The sequence below is a fragment of the Elgaria multicarinata genome, chromosome 2, assembly GCF_023053635.1.
Source record: "Elgaria multicarinata webbii isolate HBS135686 ecotype San Diego chromosome 2, rElgMul1.1.pri, whole genome shotgun sequence".
In the NCBI taxonomy this organism is placed as follows: domain Eukaryota; kingdom Metazoa; phylum Chordata; class Lepidosauria; order Squamata; family Anguidae; genus Elgaria; species Elgaria multicarinata.
In genome coordinates, this window is record NC_086172.1 from 130,562,203 (window position 1) to 130,585,419 (window position 23,217).

General features: G+C 42.3%; 1 protein-coding gene across 1 annotated transcript in view; it reads right to left on the bottom strand.

The window, feature by feature from the left end:
• Positions 1-3,996: 3,996 nt before the first annotated feature.
• ITPKA (inositol-trisphosphate 3-kinase A) overlaps positions 3,997-23,217 on the bottom strand; it is a 66,848-nt gene continuing 47,627 nt past the window's right edge. Inside the window, exons 2-7 of the mRNA XM_063117686.1 lie at positions 22,642-22,738; positions 20,679-20,892; positions 16,402-16,606; positions 13,494-13,595; positions 11,151-11,222; positions 3,997-8,989 (exon numbers count right to left, since the gene is read on the bottom strand). Of these exons, the coding sequence (XP_062973756.1) occupies positions 8,786-8,989; positions 11,151-11,222; positions 13,494-13,595; positions 16,402-16,606; positions 20,679-20,892; positions 22,642-22,738 (894 nt within the window). The 3' untranslated portion in view covers positions 3,997-8,785. The remainder of the gene's footprint in view (positions 8,990-11,150; positions 11,223-13,493; positions 13,596-16,401; positions 16,607-20,678; positions 20,893-22,641; positions 22,739-23,217) is intronic.

Genomic DNA, 23,217 nt, shown 5'->3' on the forward strand with positions numbered 1-23,217 from the left:
TAAATGTTATTATTATTATTAATGTTATTATTATTATTATTATCCTTGATCTGATCCAGCATGGCCCTGATGAAGAGCTCCTTAAAATATAGAATACTTTCAGACGGAAGGCTCCTAGCGCTACCAGTCAAAAGACTTTGTGCAGCTATTTCATCTTTCTCTTTCTCTTTTTTCTTTTTTGGAAAGTAAAAAAGTTGGAAGAAGTGGTGGGAAAACATGGGAGGGTTAAAATTGGAAGATGCCATCATCTGAATAACATTTCATGAATAAAGGCAGGGACATTGGATAATAAAAGCTTTATCTGGAAGTACCCTTGGATCGTTATGGAAAGCCCCGTTATTGCACAAGTCTCTGCAGGGATACTACCCCCTCTGCCCCCCCCCCCAATTTTACAAAAGGAAAAAAAAACCCAGCCTGGGTGACCATCATTGTAGGCGAGTATCACCCATTTCAGAGCTCTGGAGTGGCTTTGGAGTGGCTTGTATGTTCATGTGTCTCACACATTTGAAGAGAATGTAGTGTTTTGCCAAATGCAGAATGCCCTTGGCCCAGACAGATCTCTGAAATACATGCTTTGAACCCAGGGATTTTGAAAGAAAGTCACCTCTGATGAGCCTCTTTACCAACATAATAGAAGAAATTTAGCTTATATCTTTCAGGTAAGAAGGTAGGTTCATCTCACAGAACACATATTGTACATACGTGGCTTTCACACATAACTGGCCACAGCATGCAGAAGAAACTCTGTGGTGCAGGTGCTCCATTTCGCCTGTACTAGTAGAATAAGTCTCATGATGGGAAAACACAGAACTGGGGGAGGGGGGAATCTTGGATCACACTAGCAAAAAAAGAAAAGAGAAAAGACAAAGAAAGAGAACTCCATAGTGCCAGGTTTCTCTGCAGATGAAAACCTGCCTTTACATTCACCTGGTTATTTGACATCGGCAGGTGGTACAGAATGATCACTTGCTTCAAAATTACCTGTTCGAATCACCAGTTAGTATAGTAGCCATGCATCTGAAAAAGGAACTTATATTGAGAAAAACTACATTCACACAGATTATATTTATACCCCATAATTATTAAATGGAACCTCACACTACCCTAACCTCCAGTCGAAGGCCATTACATTGCATAACGGTGTTCCAGGTCCTGCAATCAGCACATGGGAGCAAGTAGTTAATGCCCCTAATATCCCATTGCCAATTATCCTGCTTGTCAGAATTGGCTATTTGCCTCCTTGACCTTCTCTCTCACATTCCCATTAATCCAAACTTTGAACATTTTGGTTACAATCTTAAGTGTATTTAGGATACAACCCTGTGGTCCCTGGAAGCCTCTCTCTGCCTATGGGCAAAGGACATTTTGCCTCCGCACAGGATGGAAGTATCCAATGCTCTTGCCACTCCAGCGTGGGTGCACCAATGGCAGTAATGGGCAAATGAGAGCATGCCATGGGCTTACTAGAGATCTTGGATGTGCCATATCCAAAGCCCTCCTGTTTCCCTGACGCGACCCCGGGGGTGGGGGAACCCATGGAAGTGAAAAGAGGACACTTTCCCTGCCCTAGAGGTGTGGGTTCACCAGGGCTTTGAATATAATGGTTCCTTTGCCTTGGATGTTCCCTCTTTCACCCCCATAGGATTGTCCTCTTAGAAGAAACAAGATCCACTGAAATCAATAGTAAATGAACTTAGGTACTTTCAGCATCCTACTATAGCAATGAGACAGCTTTTCAAGCCAAGAGACTGGCTTTTCCTAAAAATCAATAACAACAATAAACTTTGCTGTACCTATTTTGTGTGAAGCTTCCTAAAACTACAGAAAGCAGACTCCTCTTACTGTGTTCAGTTTGAGAACACCCCCAAGGGAGAACTATCTGTGCATTCAGTTAAGATCCTTTAAGGTATTATTTATCTCATGATTTGGTATTAAATATAATATTTGTGTGCCATTTTCATTGTAGATTAAAAGTTCTTACATCACCCATATTGACACTAATGGGCCTCTTTCAGTTGGCTCTCAGAGAGAGAGGTGGATCAGGCCCAAATACATAACAAGTAATCAAATCTGATTCAAGTCATATGTTGGTTCAGGGAAGAGGTAGTGACATTTATGGTGCAAAAGCACTTTTCCTTCCTTTGCTAAACTCAATTATGAAGGACCATTTTGTACTAGGTTTTTCGGGGAAAAGAAGGCCCTGGCTGATAGCGCACTATGTGTTCCATGTTATGTTTGTGTGATCTAAGCTTTAAAATTTTGTAAAATACATTTCAGGCTTTGTAACAGAGATACTAACACACACACACACAGAACGGAGTTTAAATTGTTGGGGGTTTTTTCTGTGCGATTCCTTCTAATAAATCCTGTTTGCATCATGACTTCCTCCCATCCCATACAGTCCATTTTCCCTTTCTCCCAATTTTTCCTCACACTACACTATGTCCTGTGTTATTCTCACTCACATTTAATTTATGTGGACACCATTTAAACCACAACCCTGTTCCATCTCTCTTCCAGGTTAACCCCCCCCTCACCTTTAAATCTTGCTGTGATCAGCTGCATTTCCTCTGTCCCTTTTTCTGCACTAGCACAAAGAACCCAGACTACAACGTACCATGATGAATTTAAGAGAGATTCCGCCCTCTTCACACTTTATACTTACATAAATTGCTTTTGATCTATGATTACCTCTAAGAATGGCAACACTGCTTGCCATCTTGGCCTTTGGGGTCACTGTAAATATGTGAGTAACAAGCCTGCTTCTATGCAATTTCAAATCAGATAAGAGATGTATACTTCTATATTTGCAACACAGAAATAAAGACATCCTATCACAGCTGTTCAGTCTTCTCTGTTGACAACTAACTCTCGATGGATATAAGGAAATAAGAAGAATGCCATTTCTGAAAAGAAAAGAAAAAGTTTTCATCTCTTTTTTCGTTTGCAGTATTCAAACACAAATTTTCAGACTTATTTTATCATTTAAGAGAATGATTTTATTGCTGAACTATTTTTAACATTTGTACACTGCTGACAGATGTTTGTGACACTCCAGTGTATATATTGTTGAACACTTTTGCAACTTTAACTAGCAAAGCCAGTTCTCTGCACTCTTTAGTCCAGAGGGGTTGGTAAGAGCTCAGTTTGTCAATGGACCTGTTCAGACAACACAGTAAGCCATAGTTAAGCCACTAACCCTTTTGTAGCAAATGGTTAGTGAGCATGTTTAACTCATGGTTATGTAGCCATCATGGTTAGAAATTGTTCACATGACACGCTGAGCCCGAACGTTTAGCTCAAAATGCTTAACCACCATGGTTTAGCGTGTTGTCTGAACAGGGTCAATATGGTATAACACAGTAATGCTGCCCTGAGATCCCAGTGATATTTATTTTAATAAATAAAATAAACTATTGGCATTGCCACTAAACTGTTTAGGGCACAATCCTATGCATGTTTAGACAAGAAAAACATCCTACATTTCCCAGCATCGCTGGCTGAGGCATGCTGGAAGTTACAGGACTTTTTCCTTTCTAAACCTGAATAGGATTTCACCCTGAGTCATTTGGTGGCAAAAGACATCATAGCCTATTTGGAGTGTGTCAGCTCACAGTCAAGGATTTGCTCTAATAAAAATAGCAGATGTAGAAGATGGAGTTTCCTCTGGTCCACAGCAGGAGAGGGAATGGTTGAATTCCTCCCCTCTGCCTCCTGGGATCCTACTCCTCATTATTCTCCCCCAGCAAGTTACTATTTGCATTTAGCATGTGTGGTTGTTGTTTTTAATGCCGATTTTGGCCCTAACTTGTCTTAGTTTCGAACTTTTAAAATTGGCACCAGTGCTGTGATTATCAGCCCCCTTGGATACTTTAAAAATGTCTACCCATTTTAACGTCTCCTCTAGTTTTGCCCTTAACTGTCAATCATCACAGAAAGGAAAAGAAGGATTAAATGCTTCATACACAAAAATCTCTGATACAGAAACAGAATGGACATGTTTTCAGTTAAATTTATTTGTTATAGCACATCTTGGAAGTACTAAAGTTCTCAATCTATACAGTTAGGATGGCAGAATAAGTATATTGTTTGCACTGTAGTGTTTGTAGCAACATCCTCTATAGAGACAAGCTTTTTTGTCTGGTTTGTAGTAACAAAAGTAGAGTTGTAACCAAAGTCAGCTTAGGGCACAGCCTTGTGCATGTTTAGACAGAAAAGAAGCCCAACAACTCACAGCATTCCCCCAGCCAGGCTAGGGGAATGCTGTGTGTTGTTGGACTTTTTTTCTGTCTAAACATGCATAGGGCTGAACACTTAACCATCTGAAAACACCATTTCCCATCACTGAAGTCTATTTGTAGAACTCAACACAAAGAGAGGATCAGTCCTTTAGTGGATTTTTCTCATGGAATACAAAAGATACACCTGCCCTTTCTGACCCGAAGTTTCCACAATTTTATATCCTCTAATGGATTATGAAACCCACAATTTCATAACTACACAAATTCTTTGCAATTCTCTGTATTGCACTTTTCTTCCATGAATCTAAGTAAAAGCATAAAAACAACTTATAGATCCTCACAACAACCCTGTGAGGTAGGCATGTCTCCATTTGCATTTTAAGGAGGTGAGGAAAGAGAGATCAGGCTTGGGGGAATGTCCTTCCAGTTCCAAGTGATGTCCGATAGCACCTATTTTTCCCCCTCACAAAAACTTGCCACATTATTTAAAAAAGAAAAGGAAGCAATAGCTCACAAGATTGTTGGTCAGGGAATTATTTAAAGAGTCAGTTTTACCCTCTACATGGCTCCAAACAGCAGCAGTTTGAAGGAAACATTTGCGGCAGCAACAGATGGAAGATACTTTCCCAGTATTCCCACTGCTCAGAACAGCTGGGGTGAAGAATGGGAGTCTGCTACTACCACAAAGCACTAGGGAAAGGCTAGACCACAGGCAAGTGAGAGGGCGGGCAGGTCAACCAGTGTGCCCTGGTTGAGTGTGACTTGAATAAAAACAGCTTGCCAGAAGCTGTGGACCAGCTGTGAACTCCAGATTGAGCTGGCTGGCTAGCATGGTGGCAAAAGTGGTAGTGGAAGGCAGCACTGAAGCGCAATAAACCACAGAGTTGGCAAAGATAGAGGAAGAGGGGTTGCCAGCCCCAGAAATCATATGTATAATATATATTAAGGAGAGAAGGAGAGCATCCACATGCATGAAAGGCCAGACCTCTCCAAAGCATGATAGAGTCAGCAGAAATGTCAGCTTGGTCTGGTGGGGTAGAGGAAGAGAGAAATTGTTGGGGCTTCTTCATGTTGTTTTGCTGTACTTTAATTAGCTACAGTACTACTGTAACATAACACTGTATTTTTTAAATTTTGTTTTACGAATGTAACCCTTGAGACTTTGGGATAGGGTGACAGATAACGGCTGATGAGCAACAAGATTCCCCCCCCCCCACATGTCTCCAAATTACTCACTTCAAACTTCTAGAAGTGGGCAAGCTGGTGTTGTCCAGAGATTTTGGACTACAACTCCCATGATCCCTGACCATTAGCCATGTAAATTGGGTCTGATGGGAGTTGTAGTCTAAAACATCTGGAGGGCACCAGGTTGCCTATCAGATATACCTTGCAAACCACCATCTGGAAATCACTATTCCAAAGCAAGCTCTCTGGCAGACCATAAAAGCCATTTAAAAACACTTTTGTTCCCCATACCAGTACGACATTTGACCATTTCCGCAGCCTCCTTCCCAACACAGACAAGCAGCAGCAATGTATAAATGAGCAGTTTCCCATTAAAGATGCAAAAGGACTATAAAGATGAAATACGTTTTCAAACCACCAAATTGATGTTTTACAAATCACTCTTGTCAATCTTGCTTCTAATTATCATTCAAAACTGTACTTCCACTATATCAACACTGCTAGATGGATATTTTTTTTAAAAAAAACTTCTCTTATATTCCTTAAACTGTGACCCATGAATCATTAATTATGAACTTAGCTTGTTTTAAAAAACATCAACCACATTGTGCTCAAGAGTTATTATGAACATTTGAAATCGTCGAGGAATGTGTGTTTTAATGAATTTTTAGCTTATTGGTCAAGAATTTACAAAGCTTCAGTGAAAGCTTCCTAAGAACAAGCATGGGCCAGGACGGTTGAAGCAGCCTTTTTCTATTGCATGTTACAGCCTCCTGCAGCATCACCAAGCTTTCGCTTCCCTCACACAATCGAGAGAGCGAGCCACGGTCCCATCGCCCATCTCAGCAGAGCCTTCTGCAGCCAGTGCAGAACAGGTAGAAGGGATGGAGCTGTGGCTGCAGCTACTCTTGTGACAAGGTCTGATGACACTGACACCAAGCAATGGCAGAGGAATGGAAGACCAATGCTGTTACCACCTCCCATCAGTTGGTCTCCTGAGAATAGGTGAACAAATGTTATTTGGGTGGTAGGGTGCTAAAGAAAACTCACTTCAGCAGCAAGTATTTGAGAAGATGAAAGAGACATATTAGTGGTTCTGGCCACGAATGTTCCATGCAATGCTATCACAGTAGGGATCCCTAGTACCTACAGTTTTTGAACATGTGATAGGCTGAATCATGCAGAATTCGTCTGATCGCCAAGGCTGCAGGAGATGTAGCCATGATCACCCAATTTTCACACAATGGCCACTGGTTTCCTCCCTTCCTCTTATGGTGTTTTCATCTATGGAGCTCTGGACCATCGTCAGTAATATCGCAAATGCATCATTAAGCATCATATGATTACTGACACCGTATGGCTAGCCTGTTGAACACAGAACAATGTATTCTGCAAGATCAGTCCACCATGATTTTTGGTCACTGTGACTATGAAGCCCCTCTCATTTCATCTTTCAGGAAAAGGGCATTTTTACCACAACATTTTCTTGTCGCATAAGCTTTCATCTTCATAGCTGAAATCAGGCTAACTGCTAAAATAACCAGTTGCTGTAGTGGTACCACATCCTCTCAGTTTCTGGTGCAAATCCATGGTTAGAACCCTGGCTGTGGGCATTCAGGTTTGAGTATTCCTCCTCAGGAGGCAATTTCTAGTTATTAAAGGGGGCATTTTGCTATTGCAAGAGTTTCAGAGTAGAGAAAAGCAAGCGACAAGCACTTTGCCCCTTACCATCTCACTCTTCTCCCAGAAAAACCTGCCTGGAACGGAACCAATACCACAGTCATCCGATATGAGCGGATCTTTAATAATTGGCCCAAGTGAAGTGCTTAGCATCTCTCTTTATGGGGATACTGGTTCTTTTTTAATGCTTGCAGAAAATGGCTGATATACTCCAGTAAGAGCGGCAGGAAGCAATCAAGAAGAGGCACAATATTGCCACCAAGCAGCAAGGCTGGGCTTCCGATTCCTGGAGGTGAAACATTTCAGTGACAACAGCATTTGTTGGTGATTTTTTCATTTGCTACACGGAGTCAGGAAAACATGATCCCACAGACATTCAGTTGCATGCCAGCTATTAAGAGGTCATTTCTGGGCCCTCACTAAAATTGTGCTTAAGCCACCCTCAGAGCACACAGGCAATTTCTCCCTGGAATGTGAAGAGTCTCTTGGCTAATAAAACTTAAAAACCTGAAGAGCTTTAAGCACCGTCTCAGGTGAAGGTTAGGGCATACTAGGGGGGAAAAGAGGCACTAATGCAACACTAGAGGCAACCCAGAATCTCCCATTTTTCGCTTTTACTTCCCTAAGTTGTACGGGTCCTCTAACAGGTAGAATCGAACCAGGTGACTCTATAATCATGGGGAAGGAAAGTCTCTCAAAACAAATCCTGAGCTCACCATAAAACTATACAAATGCATGTCTTTTGCATGAATTTCCTTAGGTCTGAAATCCTGTCCGCAGCTATTTGAGAGTATCAGTTTAAAAATCATTAACACCTATCTATACATACTTGTGGGCAACGCTACAGGCTAAATTTGCATCAAATATTTAGGTGGGGTTTTGTTTTTTCTATGCTGGTGAGTTGCACAATATTTTGGCAAGGATTAGCGTAGAAAAAGTAATGCAAAGGAAGGAGAAGGGAGAGAAAGCAGGGACTGGTGGGGAAGAGAGACTGGGAGCCACAGAAGGGTATGGAGGGGGCAAAGAACGGCAGGGGGTACAAAAGCCCTCGCATTGCTTCCTAGAAGCCCAAGGAGTCCTTTGGTTTCTGAAGCTTCAGCAACACTTTGTGCGCATTTTCAATCTTTCTTGCACTACCATGGGAACTAGATTTTTTTAAAAAAAGGAAAAGAAAAGACAAAGAAAGCTGAGAGTCTATAAGTTCTAGACCAAGTTCCAAGCTGCATGGCACACAAGTGAATGCATGGAATGTGAACATCTCGGGTTAATATGGATGATTGCCTGTTACTTTTGAAGATGGCTCCTTTTGGAGGAGAGCGCTGACCTTTTCCATCCTACATCCTCCAAGCAACTTTTACTCATGGTCACTAAAAGGCAACCCAGAATTTCTTGGTTGACCAGTAAGCAGTTGTCCTCATCCAGTGTCCAAATGTTCAGGATTCATTCTGTTTGTTCCATAAACTGCAGTTAGCCTGGAGCATTCGTGGCTAAGCCTAGATTTCCAGGGGATCACCACAGACTGTCTCTCAGTCCTCATTTCTTTTGGCAGCAGGCACCTATTTCTGGATGTCCCCAGAGTCTGGCAAGAGTTTTAAAAGGCTTCCCTCTGACTGAGATATTGATTCTGGAAAAGTTACAACTTATGGAGCAGTCCTTCAGCAACCTTGAGCCAGCCTCTCTCATCTCTCCAAGGTACTCTCTAAGATATCGATTAAATTGTCCAGGCCGAGTAAGTAGCCATCCTCCCGGTTTCCTTCCTGCCAAGCCATCCTATGATCCAAGATCTGCCCATCTGGGAGAAGGGTCGTTTTTCCAAAATCAATCAGCCATACATTGGCATGCCCTCTGTCATCATGCACAAACAGGAGTGAACTTCCAATTACCTGCAAAGAAGAGAGAGAAAGAGAGACTCATGCCTGTTTCACGAAAGCCCCCAAAATTTGCCATGATGTGTAAGGGTTTTGGCTGCTGCTGACTCCATCCTCCATGAATTGAGGAGCCAACACACCAGTAGATTCTAGTGATGGAACAGTGTGTCTGTGCTTAGAGCAGGGGTGGGCAACACGGAGCCCACAACCAAATTAAGAGAAATAGGAAGCTGCCTTATACCGAGTCAGAGCACTGGTCCATCTTGCCCAGGATTGTTGTCACTGTCTGCCAGCAGCTCTCCAGACTTTCAGGCAGAATTCTTTCCTAGCCCTACCTGGAGAAGCCAGGATCTCTTCTTGATCATCCCAGAGTGCAGAACATGGACTAATGGGCTCAAGTTACAGGAAGCCAGATTCTGGCTGGACATCAGGAAAAACTTCCTGACTGTTAGAGCAGTATGACAATGGAACCAGTTATCTAGGGAGGTTGTGGGCTCTCCCACACTAGAGGCATTGAAGAGACAGCTGGACAGCCATCTGTCAGGGATGCTTTAAGGTGGATTCCTGCATTGAGCAGGGGGTTGGACTCGATGGCGTTGTAGGCCCCTTCCAACTCTACTATTCTATGATTCTATGATTCTAAGCCAAGGATTGAACCTTTGGCACATAAAGGATGGCAGTAAAAAAGAAAATCAACAAAAAAACTTTTAGTGCTAGTGTACACTTAAAGAGTCAAATTTAGCTTGCTTGCAAGTTAGGTTTGACTGCTGTAATACTCCACAGCTGCTACAGAGTGCTTAAAGGGTAAATTTAGTTTGTTTGCCGGCTTGATTTGACAGTTTTAGTACTCCCCTGGCACTATAGAATGCTTAAAGGGTCAAATTTAGCTTGTTTTATTACTCCGTAGCTCCTATAGAGCACTAAAAGGTTCAAACAGAGTGGTTTCCTGAATTTTGGCAGCAAACCACCCATTTTTTCAGGGGGCCTTGCAGACTGTGTGCAGCCCATGGATGGGGTTCTGGACAACAAAAATGGCCCCTGGACCTCCTATGATTGTCCACCCGTTAGGGCCACCTTCCGTGTACCAGACTAATGCGCAAGTTCTCTGCACATAAATCCCTGCCCAATATAGCCTTGCCCACAAGAGGTCTGGATCAGTCTCTGGACTGTATGGATTGTTATGCTATTCAGAGGCTGACATTCAGTATTCATACTCTACACTCACTCAGATTCTACCATATTCACCAGTTCAGTTTTGACTTCAAGACTGGAAAAATGAAACATGCAAATTGCCCCTTAAAGCCTTTCATCTGAAGGCTGGTTCTCACACAGCTGAATGCGTGAGCAAACGCCATTGAAAGGCAATAAGAATCTTTGCACTGTGATGTCTGGTCTGCGATAGCTCAATCAAGCATAAAATTCAGCTCTGGATGCTTCAGTTATGAAACTGGATGTCTGAACTGGCCCATAGGGTTCCCTTCTTCCTGATCCACCGGGCTTTTCCGATAACATGTGGCGAGACTTTGCTGCACGCACCAACTCAGAATGTCCTGCCTGCTCTCTGCTGGTGGCATGTCAGGATTTGGATTTGGACTCATTCATAGAAAGTTGGGGATGTTGAGCCTCTTTCAGCCCGAGGGCCGAATTCAATTTTGGAGGAGCTCTCAGGGGCCGCATTCCAGTGGTGGGCGGGGCCAAAGGCAAGATGGGGTGGAGCCAAGAATACCAGCGCATCTTAACTAAAAGTGCTTACTGTCAATAACTCAGCCTTAGGAGAGGCATTTCAACCTTTCTGAATGGGGACAAAACTGCACCAAACCCAGGAAACCACCAAACAATTAGTGTGTGCGGGTGTGGGAATGGGTGGAGCCAGCAGAAGGGGGCGTGGCCATCTGGGGAACCAAGGAAGGCTGTATTGGGATCCCAGGTAGGCCAGATTTGAGCCACAGGCCTGAGGTTCAACACCCCTGATATAAAGAGTTTGGGTAGCGGGAATTTGTCTCTGAGAAAGGGGTTTGGTTCAAGGCGACCTTCAGGCTGTTTCTGGGCACCCTACACCTCTAGCATTTCCCATGACTGCTGTAATAGTTTCCCTTGAATGGAAATCAAAATAATTTATGAGGATGTTCAATTCCAAGCTACACAGGATTTCAGAGCTGTCAATCCCTCAACTCACCTCATGCCGCTTAAAGAAGTCAGAAGATTCGAGGACACCACGAATTTCATACAGACGCCTCAAGTATGTTCTCTGTTCAAAAGAAGTGGGAATGGGTGGGGGTGAATCACTTAACATTTTACTGTCATATAGATGAGGGTTAACCCTGACATGGTAGAAATTGCATCGGAGTCCGCTTTGCCAGTGGGTAATTTGAGACACAGTCTGACAGGAACGTCAGCACAACCCTCAAATCACCTAAGGACGGGAGTTTCATAGGACAAAATATTGGCAGATGATGCCCTGTTGATAAATTGCCATTTCCTATCTTGCAAAAGTGTAATGCCTTGCAGCATCAGAGGCAGTCATGAGTAGTTTTATTTCTGAAGGATTTCAACTGATCAATTCAGAGGAAGGAAAAGGAAAACCAGAACATGGGAGCATGAAAAGCTCCATCCAACCCATGGCACAATCTGAGTAATGCTACTTGGGCTGTGAGAAAAACAGGATCCAAAGGTTACACATCTGTAGGTAAAGCCTGCAAAGCAGGAGGGTTTTTATGCTTTGAAGCAATCCTATTAGAAGGATCAAAAATCTGTGTTAGAATTTATTTATGTTCCTGGTTACATGCTTCACGAAGACATTTTCTATGTGTGTCACCCTCCTTAGATATGTTTAAGCCACCAGATAAATTATACTGCCACGTCGAAGCCATAAGAGAAATGCTATTTATATTTATTTAAGTTTAGCCACTTTTTAGCCAAAAAGGCCTCCACAGTGGCATAAAGCAATTATAAAATATCACCATTTTAGAGGGAAAGCAGCCAGCATCCGTGATGACAAATCTGCGCAAGTGAACAAATAACCACACATTTAAAGCCCGTTGAAACAATACAGTCTTCACTGATTTCGTAAAAGTTATCAGGAAAGAGGCTAGGTGGGCCTCTTAAGACAGAGAATTCCAGAAACTGGAGGCCACAACCAAGAAGGGCCTATCCTGAATGCCTACCAACTGTAGTACAGCTGGTGGTGGGATACGGAGCAGAGCCTCTCCCGATTGATGATCTCGATAGATGGGCAGAATCACATGGAAGTCGATGATCCTTTAGATACCCCAGATCTAAGCAATTTAGGATGCAATCCTATGCATAATTAGACAGTTGGTAATTGTAGGTCTTCTTTCTGTCTAAACATGCCTAGAATTGCATCCTTAATGCTTTAAAGATGATAACTAGCACTTTGGACTGGACTCAAAAATAAACCAGGACTGATGCAGGTTGGAGGAAGGTGCCCTGATTAAAATAACACACAAGCAGCATTCTGCACCAGCCACAGTTGCTGAATACTCTTCAGTTGCGGCTCCACATACAGCACATTGCACTCATCTAGCCTAGATGTGAGAGGGGCCAGATCCTGCTGTGTCCAGAAAGGGCCTCCAAATCTATGCAAAGGCATTCCTGACCACAGCCGCAAACTGGCCACCCAGGAACAAAGTTAGGTGGAGCGGCACTCACAGAGTGCAAAGCTGGTTCTTTGGGTGAGGGTGCTATTACTAAACAGAGTTCCCAGATCGGCTTTTCCATTGACCGTAGACACCTCTGTTTTGCCTGGATTAAGTCTTGTTAGCCCACATTCAGCCTATCACAGCCCCTGGAGACAGGTTCAGGGTCTCTTTCCATTGGTTCCCTGGAATCAGATGGAATGGAGAGGTAGAGTTGGGTGCCTTCAGCATACTGCTAACATTGCACCCCAAATCTCTGGACAACCTCTCCCTGTGGTTTCATGTAGGTGTTGAACAAGCATGGAGGGTAAGATGGAATGCTGTGGAACTCTAAAGCACATGAAGATAAATTGTAGTCCTGCACCTTCTGAACCTGCTCTCCAGGTAAGACTAAAACCAGAACAAAACAGTACCTCCCAGTCACAACTGAGCCAGGTGATCCAGAAAAATATCACTGTTGATGATGCTGAAAGCTACTGAGAGGTCCGATAGAATTTCTCATCCAGTTCCAACACAGGTTGTTCACCAATGTGACCAAGGACATGTCCTCCAAAAACAGGCCAGAAGTCAGACCAAAATGGATCTAGTTAATCTAGTTAAACTTGGGAGTTGGGCTGCCACCACAAACTCTAGGACTTTGCCCAAAAGAGGGATGTTAGGCAAATAATTATCCAGAATGGAGAGACTGGGAAAGGTTTTTTTTTAAGGCCTTATCAGCTGCTTTGAAGTATGTGATGGCATCCTAGCTTGCTGTAAAAAAGCATCCGTAGTCTCTTCCATCCATTTGGCCATTTACCCTCTGGCAGTTTTAATCAGCCAGCCCCAACAAAGGTCAAGAATGCAAACTTCCAAGTCTGGCTTACCAATATAAACATATCTCCTTTGATGAATTCCACAAAAACCTGGAAAACTTGCTCCCGTGTCTTGGTTGTCTTGAAGTTTGTGTTACAAGTCCCATCAGCCTTCTGTAAGCAATACAAAGAAGGGAGGAGAAACAGTTCATTCTGCATGCAGAAGAAAGAAGCAAGGGAAGGCAGCAGCACAAGAGCAAAGAGAAGGGCAAGCCCCAAACGGGGCACTTAAAACAATTTATTTAAGGCCCAATGCATCTGGTGTTGGACAGCTATTCTTCAGATGCAAATAAACTAAATTCACCAAGACAGTTAAACCAATTCTGCATACTATCTGCTAAGATCTACATGAGTAGATACTGGTTATATAGTGGTTATATAGTGGTTAAAGCAGCCTTTCCCAACTAGGTGACCTCCAAGTGTGTTGGACTCCAACTACCAACATGTCAACTATTGTCAGGGGATGGTGGGAATTGTAGTCAACACATTTGGAGGGTACCCACTTGGAGGAGGCTGGCTTAAAATGTCAGACTACAGCTGGGTAGACTCAGGTCCAAATTGCTGCTCAGCCATGAAGCTCACTGGGTGTCCTTGGGCCAGTCACATTGAGTCTAACCTCACAAGGGCCGCTGTGAGGACAAAATGAGAGAAGAAAACCATGGCTTCTTGGAAGAAAGGCAGGATATAAATGTAAAAGAATAAATAAATATTATTTTTATGTGATACAAACATGCATTTAGGACATAACTTACATTATGTTGGATCCAGTTTTAGTCATACTTAAGAGTAAACCCACTGAAATCAATGGGACAAGTTAGTTGTGACTAAATTATGCCCCACGGGTTTCAATAAGTCTGCTCTTAAGCATGACTAAGTCTGTATCTAACCCACTGTAAAGAAGGTAGGTGGGAGGGGTATAATGAATGACCACTAAAAAGTACCACATTATGAAATCATGCTTTTGTCTATTAAACAATGCAAAGTAAAACAACAACAACCTACAACTGGAAAAAACTGAGCTCTGGGTTTATTGGGCATTAGAATTAATGCCCAATAAATTTAGCCTAGTACATATCCATGCTTACGGAATTATCCTTAAGCAGAATGGAATAACTGTGTGGCAAGCCTATGTACAACACCTCCAATTTCATAGCCTCTCCTTCAGCAGAATACAGATCTTCTGATTCAAAGGTGTGGGCAAGGCTCAGATACACATGCATGCATCTGTCAAGACATGAGGAAGTTATGCAACTGTACTGGCACATTGTGGGAAGAGAAATCTAGGAGAACTCTGAAGTGATCTCGTACAGCGTGCCTGTGAGTGCAGAGAAAGGGCCCTTTTCAGTCAGCTGCCAGACTGTATACAGGGGTATACAATGTTTTGTGATGCCAGCATAAGATTAGTGGGGCACCAGTAGGCGGGGGGAGAGAGAATCTGACAGTATCCTCCACATTTTTTGGCTAAACATTGAAGTCTGACTCATGACCTATTGGGGAGGGGGGGGAACCTACCTTCCATTCAAAAGGTTGCTTTATTTATGTATCACAAAAATGTCTTTTAGAATTTTAGGTCCATGAGTAGCAAAATTTAAAACACTACACATATGCGTACACAGTCATAGACACACAACATGACTAACAATGTTGCTGCTTCCTTTAAGCAAATGCCCACCATTGGGGAAAATTTTTCCATATCAATGTGATGGAAGACAAATTACAACACTCACGTGGTTCGGCTGACTGGGGCCCTCTCCTCAGAAACATCACCAACTGGGTGTTACACCCCCACCCCCATGCCAAATCAGGGAGCAATCTTGGGTGGAGGTAATGTAAATAAAATGGTTTTCCCAGTAGGTCACACTGAAACATTTCAGGCTTGTTAGTGGTCAGATGAAGACAGCACACCTACAATCATGTTGCTTCCAGTTGACATTAGTAAGTGTAATTCATCATTCCTCGTCCTTGTGTCCTCCTGATGTATTGAACTACAGCTCCGAGCATCTCTTGTAAAGAGTTTTGAAAATTACACTCCATGTATAGATGAACAGTTTAAAATGGACATTGGCTCTCATGTTGCTTTGGCCATTTTAGCATCGAGAAACACTTGGGAAATACACTACATTCAAGTTCCCAATACTTAGCCAGTGATTAAACATCAAATTATTATTATTATTTATTTATTTATATAGCACCATCAATGTACATGGTGCTGTACAGAGTAAAGCAATAAACAGCAAGACTCTGCCGCATAGGCTTACATTCTAATCTTTCTGTTAAGCTAGAAGCTAAATATGGAGGCAAAGCTCGGAAGGAAAAGATGAACCATATTTTTGGCAGGGTTAAGAAGGATCTTGACCCACAAATCCGAATTCTTAGTTTCTAACCCTATATTTTGAGGATGGTTCAGAAATAGCACTCAGCTATTATCTGTGCAAGCCATGATTCCATAGGTCATCGGAAGAACAAATACAGAGTGTAATCTAGTACTAAAGAACTGATTTTCCTGGACTAAAAAATAAATAAGATACCCAAGTTGGACTATTTCCAATATGGTGTTATGGTGTTTATGTTCCCTTCTCCCCACCACTGTTACTAACTGGCAGAGGGAGTTATCACAAAAGTATGTGTGGATTTAGAAATGTATAGGTATTGCAGTTCATATTAGTATATCAGCATGCTTTTAAAAAGAGATGACCACTACTTGGGACAGGAAGAATCTCTAACCAGCCACTCCAACCACTTCCCTTTGCTTCCCCCCTTCTATTCTCATTCATTCTTCGTGCTGCTCTTACTACGCCTCAGGCACGTGTGTCTGATTACATTTTCTATGCTCCGAGAGCGCATTCTATGGAGGCATCCCCAAAACCTGCTGGATTGCTGCATCTAGGAAATCTTAGGGTAGGAGGGGAAGATGTCCCACCTTTATCCCCTCGATCCTGAAGCCCAAGTTGCCGCTGGAGCTGATGGTCTCCCTCCATTGCATGTACCGGGGTTTGGTCACTGCACGCTGTGTGTTCTCCTCTGTGGTGGGCGCCAGAGGGTCCACATCAATCATCTTCTTATACATGTCCTTACGTAGCTTCGGTTTCTCTCGAGCTTTTGTCAATTCCTCCTCCAAGTACGTCCTGCAAAATAACATGACACTGAGCAATTCTTTGATACTTGAAATTACAGCAAGAATAAACTTGGTTTTCATGCCATCTATCACATATGCCATCTATCAGCATTTGCTACAGGCCACTACAGTTATAACCCACATCCAGGTGCTAACACATTTTTTTTTTTTTTTAAGATCACTTAAATCAACCTATTATTATTATCTCTTTCTCGCTCATGGCGGTTTTTCTAGATGAACATGATGGGTGTTGCCAAGTCATGCTGTCTTTTACAGATTGAAGGAACTTCCTGACAATTAAGCATGTTTTAATTATGATTGCTTTTTGGATGTTGGTGTGGATGTATTTTGCTAGGCCCAGTTTCTGAAGGTTATCTGTATGTTTGTTGATGTGATGCTGGTGACTGATGTGACTAATGGAATAATTGTGACCTTTTCCTGTTGCCATAGTTCTTTGACTTCCATGGCCAGTGGTGTATATTTTCCTTTCTTTTCCTCTTCCTTTTCAACAACATTTTTGTCATTCGGTATTGCTATGTCGATGAGGTATGTGTGTTTTTGTTTTGTTTTTATCTATGACCGTTCTGTCTGGTTGGTTGCAAGGTATTGTTCTGTCACAGTATATTTTATGATCTGCATTTTCCAAGATTGTTTCGGGTGAGTATGTATAGCATGGTGTAGGTTGTTTGATAAGATTGAATTTGATGGCCAGTTGTTGGTGAATTATTTTTACAGCTGTATTGTGTCTGTCTGTATAGTCCATTCCTGCCAGAATTTTGCATCCTCCTGTTACATGGTTTATTGTTCCTTGAAATTAGTGGCATTTCCTGCATAGGTCTGTTGTTACATTGTTATCTTTTATGATGTATTTTTGGTAGTTCTTGGTTGCAATAACTTGAACTTGTACAGCTATTAGGAATCCTACTGTTTCTGGAAATAGCTCACCCTTCCTGAGCCATTCGTACGAGTGTTCTTTGTTTATTTGTGGATTCTGTAGTATGTTGTAGTGCTTCCCAAGGAGTGCGTTTTGTGCTCATTTTTCTTTTTTTCCTGTGAGTGAGAGTGGTCATCTTTCATCTTCGTTTTGTAGTGCTAGGTTGAGTGGGGTGTAGCTTTTATCTGTTTTTACTATGGCTTTATGAATGGCGGTGTTTTTAACGTGGAAGAATTCTCTGATGATGATGATGATGATGAATTCAATCTATACCCCGCTTATATATAGAATACCCTAGATGGCATGCAAAGTTAAAACAATTAAACAAGATAAAAAACAATCAATAAAATACCATAGTTAGCATAAAAATATTAAAAACAATTTACAAACTAAAACAATCAATAAAACCAAACAGCATAAAAACAATACATAATGGTTAGCAACAGGTTTCTAAAAAGGGAAGGCTTGCTGGAATAATAGAGTCTTTAATGCCTGCTGAAAGATATTCAAGGAGGTCAGCAGGTGGATTTCGACCGGCAGGTCATTCCATAGCTGAGGGGCAGCAGAGGAAAAGGTCCCCTAGCATGTGGCTGCCAGTCTCAGCAGTTGACCCTCAGAGGACCTTAAGTGATGGGCTGGAACATAGAGGAGGAGGCGCTCTCTAAGGCACCTCAGACCAAGACCATGGAGGGCTTTAAAGGTGAGAACCAGCACTTCAGATTTTCCCAGAAAGGAACTGGCAGCCAGCGTAATGATTTTAAAACCAATGTCAGGACTTAAAACTCTGAGCCACAATCCTGCACGAAGAAGGGAGAAATGTGTGTGTAGCCACAGGAATTTTTAAAGTTTTTGCTGAAATCAATCACCTGGATGAACAGGCAAGCTAGTGCTAAATAAAAATTAAAAAACACACACGGTGACTGACTAGGATTATATGGCCCACAGTTCTGATAGTGTACAACCAGGAGAAAGAGGCTGCTTCCAGTGAGGCCTTTATTGTGCAATCACCCTTCCTTAAATATGGAATTTTACAAGGGATCCGGACAATATCTTCCATTTGTAGACATCTCCCCCCTCCCCCCAATGTTGTTTTCTCACTGCTTCTTTTATATTTTTTCTTATCACACCCACCCAAAAAAGATAACAGAGAGGAAGATGGAATAGCTGTACAATGTCATAAGAACATAAGAAGAGCCAATGTTGGACCAGACCAAGAATCCATCTAGTCCAGCATTCTGTTCACACAGTGACCAACCAGCTGTCGACCAGGGAACATCTAAGCAGGACACAATGCAACAGCACCGTCCCGCCCATGTTCCCCAGCAACTGATGTACATAGGCTTACTGCCTCTGATACTGGAGGGAGCACCTAGCCATCAGGACTAGTGGCCATTGATAGCCTTTTGATTACTCATTAGGAAACACCCAGAGAAAAAAAGACACCATTCATTAAACTGAGAAATCTCAAACAAATTTCAGGAATTTCAATAAAACTTCACATTTTACTTTAAACAAAATTTTACTTGTTTCTTAAGAGTTTGCTTAAGAGTGACTTAAAAAGATTGATCTCCACTTTCAACTTTTAGTCCTTTCAACTCCAGAGAAAAGCTTAAATCTGAAGAATGTGTTCTGGGGAAAATACATAATAAGAAGTATTTCATAAGCAATTGATTTCCTTCTCTTTCACAAGAGAAGGAGAAGTCTTTATTATTTTTCCATTCAATAGTCTGCTTGTTTGGAGCATAGTCATTTTTAATATGTTTTCAGGACGTGGTGACCTTGTAGAAGGAAAATGGGATGAGGGGAGGGGGCAGAGAGGGAATAAGACAACACTACGATTGTCAACAAGAATCATTACAATACTTATTTCAGTTTTTAACTTGCTTTTTTGTTTTTGGTGGGGAAGGGGACGAAATGTGACTTCATTTTAACATTCCAAAATTTTCATTTTTGCCAAGATGCTATATGAGCTATGTGGTATTGAATTTAGGATTTTTGCATTGAGGATTCATGCATGCCTGAAGCACCAATCGCTGAAAAAGGAGCTCTGCCTCTGATCCCCAGCAGCATGGTGAGGCAGGTTATGACAACATAGTTCTGACTGAGTAGCTGAGTTCACACAACATGCTAACCACCCACTGTGGGTTGTTGTTGAACTATGGGTTATTGTGTTGTCTGAATCCTACATGTTTTCTGCAGAGTGGGTTACTGTGGGCTCATCTACACCAAGCAGGATATTCCGCTATGAAAGCGGTATATAAAAGGCAGGAGCCACACCAAGCAGATGAAAGTGGTCTATGGTATGTGTCAATGGCCCCCAACAATTGTCAGTGCACCAATACTGCTATAAAGCACTAGTGTGGCTCTTGCCTTTTATACACCACTTCCATAGTGGAATATCCTGCTTGGTGTAGATGAGCCCTGTGTTGCCTGAACACAGTACTTTTTCTGCAGGATGGGAACTCAACAAGAAACCATGGGTTCTCAAGGTGGCTTGTTTGAGAAAAATAAACCACACTGCATGGTTAACAAGCCACCTTGCGAAAACGTGCTGCGTTCAGACAACACAATACCCCACCCTGCAGAAAATCTGCAGCCTTGGCTTTTGAAAATAGTAGTATAATGGCTTAGGAAATTCCTTAGGCAGGAGATGTGGTGCAAAAAAGACCAGTCTTGCTATACAGGCATCTATGTCGAGTGTGACGGAGATAGAATTTTAATTTTAATTTTTCTGAGTCGCTAAAGATTATTGAATTGGCAATAAAGGAACATCACAGAGAAAGCATTTTGTCCAGAATTAAAAATTAACTTTGAGAGTTAGTTCTTAACTCTGATAGGATATAGCAGGAATCTGTAGGGTTTTCCCCCTACAGATTTATCACAGCCTTCCCCTACCTGCATCCTCTAGATGTGTTGGAGTTCAATTCCTATCACCCCCAGCCTCCCAGCCAATGGAGTGCCCTGGTTGGGTATGATGTGAGTTGTAGTCCAATGCATCTGGAGGATGCTATGTTGGGTAAGGCTGTTTTTCCCAAGCAGATTACTGTACCAAAAAGGCAACATCTGCTTCCCATCTCATCTAAATCACAGATAACAAATAAATAACCCAAAAAGACTGCAGGTGGTGGTTGTTTTTAAGGTCTCCCACCTGATTCCCATCTTACAGTCCATCACACACGGCCCTTCAAAGTTAGCTAGCAGGTCGTCCAGTTGCATATAGGACTCGCCATCTCTTTCTACCAAGCCATGGAAGACAGGGACGCAGGAGCCCAGCGGATCTTTCATCAGCAGCTCAAAGCATTTCTCCTCATTCTCAGAGTAGCGCTTCAGAATCGTCCCAGCGTCAGCTGCCTTGAAACTCCCTGCGGTAAACAGAACCACCGTGACATGCAACTTTCAGTCTCCTACAAAGGCAAGCCCTCTCCTCCCAGTTTGACTGCCACACCCCTTACCTTCCATTTAAAGACCTTCCTGGAAAGATAACATAGGCCTTGTAAAAAGAATGCAAACAGTGTCTGGCTATAAAAACTCAGTTGGACAAGATCCCATGTTAAAATACCTACATTAAACTGGTAAGCATGTGCAAGCCCAAGTACACTAGTCTGTACAAAACGTTAACAGGACAGAGCATGTTATTACTTTCGTTGCCGGATTCAACTATTAAATTAACACAGTGCTATCACTGCGCCCTGGATTGCGATGTCAGAGAAGAATCATTTTTCCCACTTAAGGTGTCTTAAGGAGATTAATACATGCCCCAGAAAGCAGACAAATGAGGCTAAGACTTAACCTTACATGATAAATTGTGTTGTAAGTTGGTCCACCTTAGCTGCAATCCCAGAATTCTGTGCAATCAGCATCAGGATTTATAGGGTTCTCTTGGAATTAGAGCAAGCCTAGCTGTAATCAAATGCATTAATCCTCTTCCTAGTAACAAATAGTCACTACGCAAGAAAATACTTCCCAGTTTTCTTCTCCCTCCTCAGAAACCTGCACATAACTCAGTTGGCATATGCTTCCATCTTGCCACAGTCAGGCAGTTAGTACAGGAGCCAGGCATAAATCACATGAAGCCAGTAAGAAAAACTTGGCCAAGAGAGATTTTAGCCATTTCTACAAATACTAAATTAAACACGGGTCTCTCAAACTTTCCTTTTAAGCTCTTTGTGATGTGCATCTTCAGAAGACTCCATCAGTAGCCTCATGTTAATTCCCTCTTGAGAGTTTAGGCACAAGGGACTTTCATGTGGCGACAAGGAGACAGTGAGCAGTTGGACTGTAGTTTACAAGTACAAGTCACAGATAGGGGAATGTGCATATGTTATGTGGATACACACGGGAAACTAAGGTCTTGAGTCCAGTTGTATTCTGAATGTTTTGCATCTACCCCAACTTATGAAGAAATAGCAGCTGTCAGGCTAGTGTGGTCTTACCTTGAATGCTAAATTTTCCACCTAGCTAGGTGAAAACACATTCTTAAAAGACAAACTGTTTTAGACTTATAAAGCATGATTTGTCTTCTGAAAAATCACAAAATGGTCTAGGATCACAAGTATTTTATTTTTAAACTTCATACTGGCATTCATAATGAATTCTCTGGATATTGTACCTGTCAGAAATACTGAGCCCATGTCCAGGGCTGTGTGCATTAGTAAAGTGGGGTGGATGGGGGGGGAAACAGGGTTGCATGAAATCCAATATTTTCAAGATTCTCACGGAAGCTCAGAGATCACACTCGAGCAGCTCCAGGACCACAGGCAGCTCATACTTCGACTGCTGAACAAAATGACCGACCTACTCAGTCACTTAAGGTTTCATCTTTATTAATTTGATTATTGAAATGTGCATGCTGCCTAATCCCAAAGGCGCTGCGTGGGTAGCTTTTTAAAATCAAGTATAAAGCACAGCTCTCTGTGTGTTGCTCAATCTCCAAAGACGATCTTTACACTTAGGGTGAAACATCTGAGAGCGTTCAGGTAAAGAGTACCATCTCTTTTGAAGTGCAGGGGGCCTGTTCCTTTCAGAACTCTTTCAGGCTTTCAATTTTATTAACAATTTCGATCGCAAACTTTCTACTTGCAATGGGCCAAGCAATGAAAAAAGGTTCTCACCCGTGTGACCAGCCAGCTGCACCCAAGAGTAGCGCTTCTTGAAGGGACTGATGACTGGCAAATTGACAATAGTTTTTATTGTTTGCCATGCTTTTTTCTGAAACACAGAAAAGAGAAACCATTAGTGTCCTCGCATACCAAGCAAATAGACATTTGTTCCTAAGGATGCATGGCTTCCCACTTGTTCTAACGGAACCCCATAGACTTCCAAGGTAGACCAGCTATTATATCGAAATGGATCCTCGTTGTGATGTTGCTAATCCCAAATAACTTGGCCATGATGGGTTGGGAATGATGGGAGTTGCAGTCCAACACAACTGGAAGGGGAAGCCTGGTGTATAAAAAGTATGTTGATCAAAGGCTATCATACGCATAGCTAACTTGTGTTAGGCATCAGCAAACTCAAGGAAGAGCACACATGGTTGGAAAGTCTGATTTGTAACACAACCCTGCGCAATTACCCCGGAGGAGCAAAAATCCTGAGCGTACCCAAAAGAGGGAGGAGGTATAAAACCTTGGGGTTTTGCAGGTTTGAGACAACATTTCACACACAGCCTCTCCGAACTGGGAGGCACC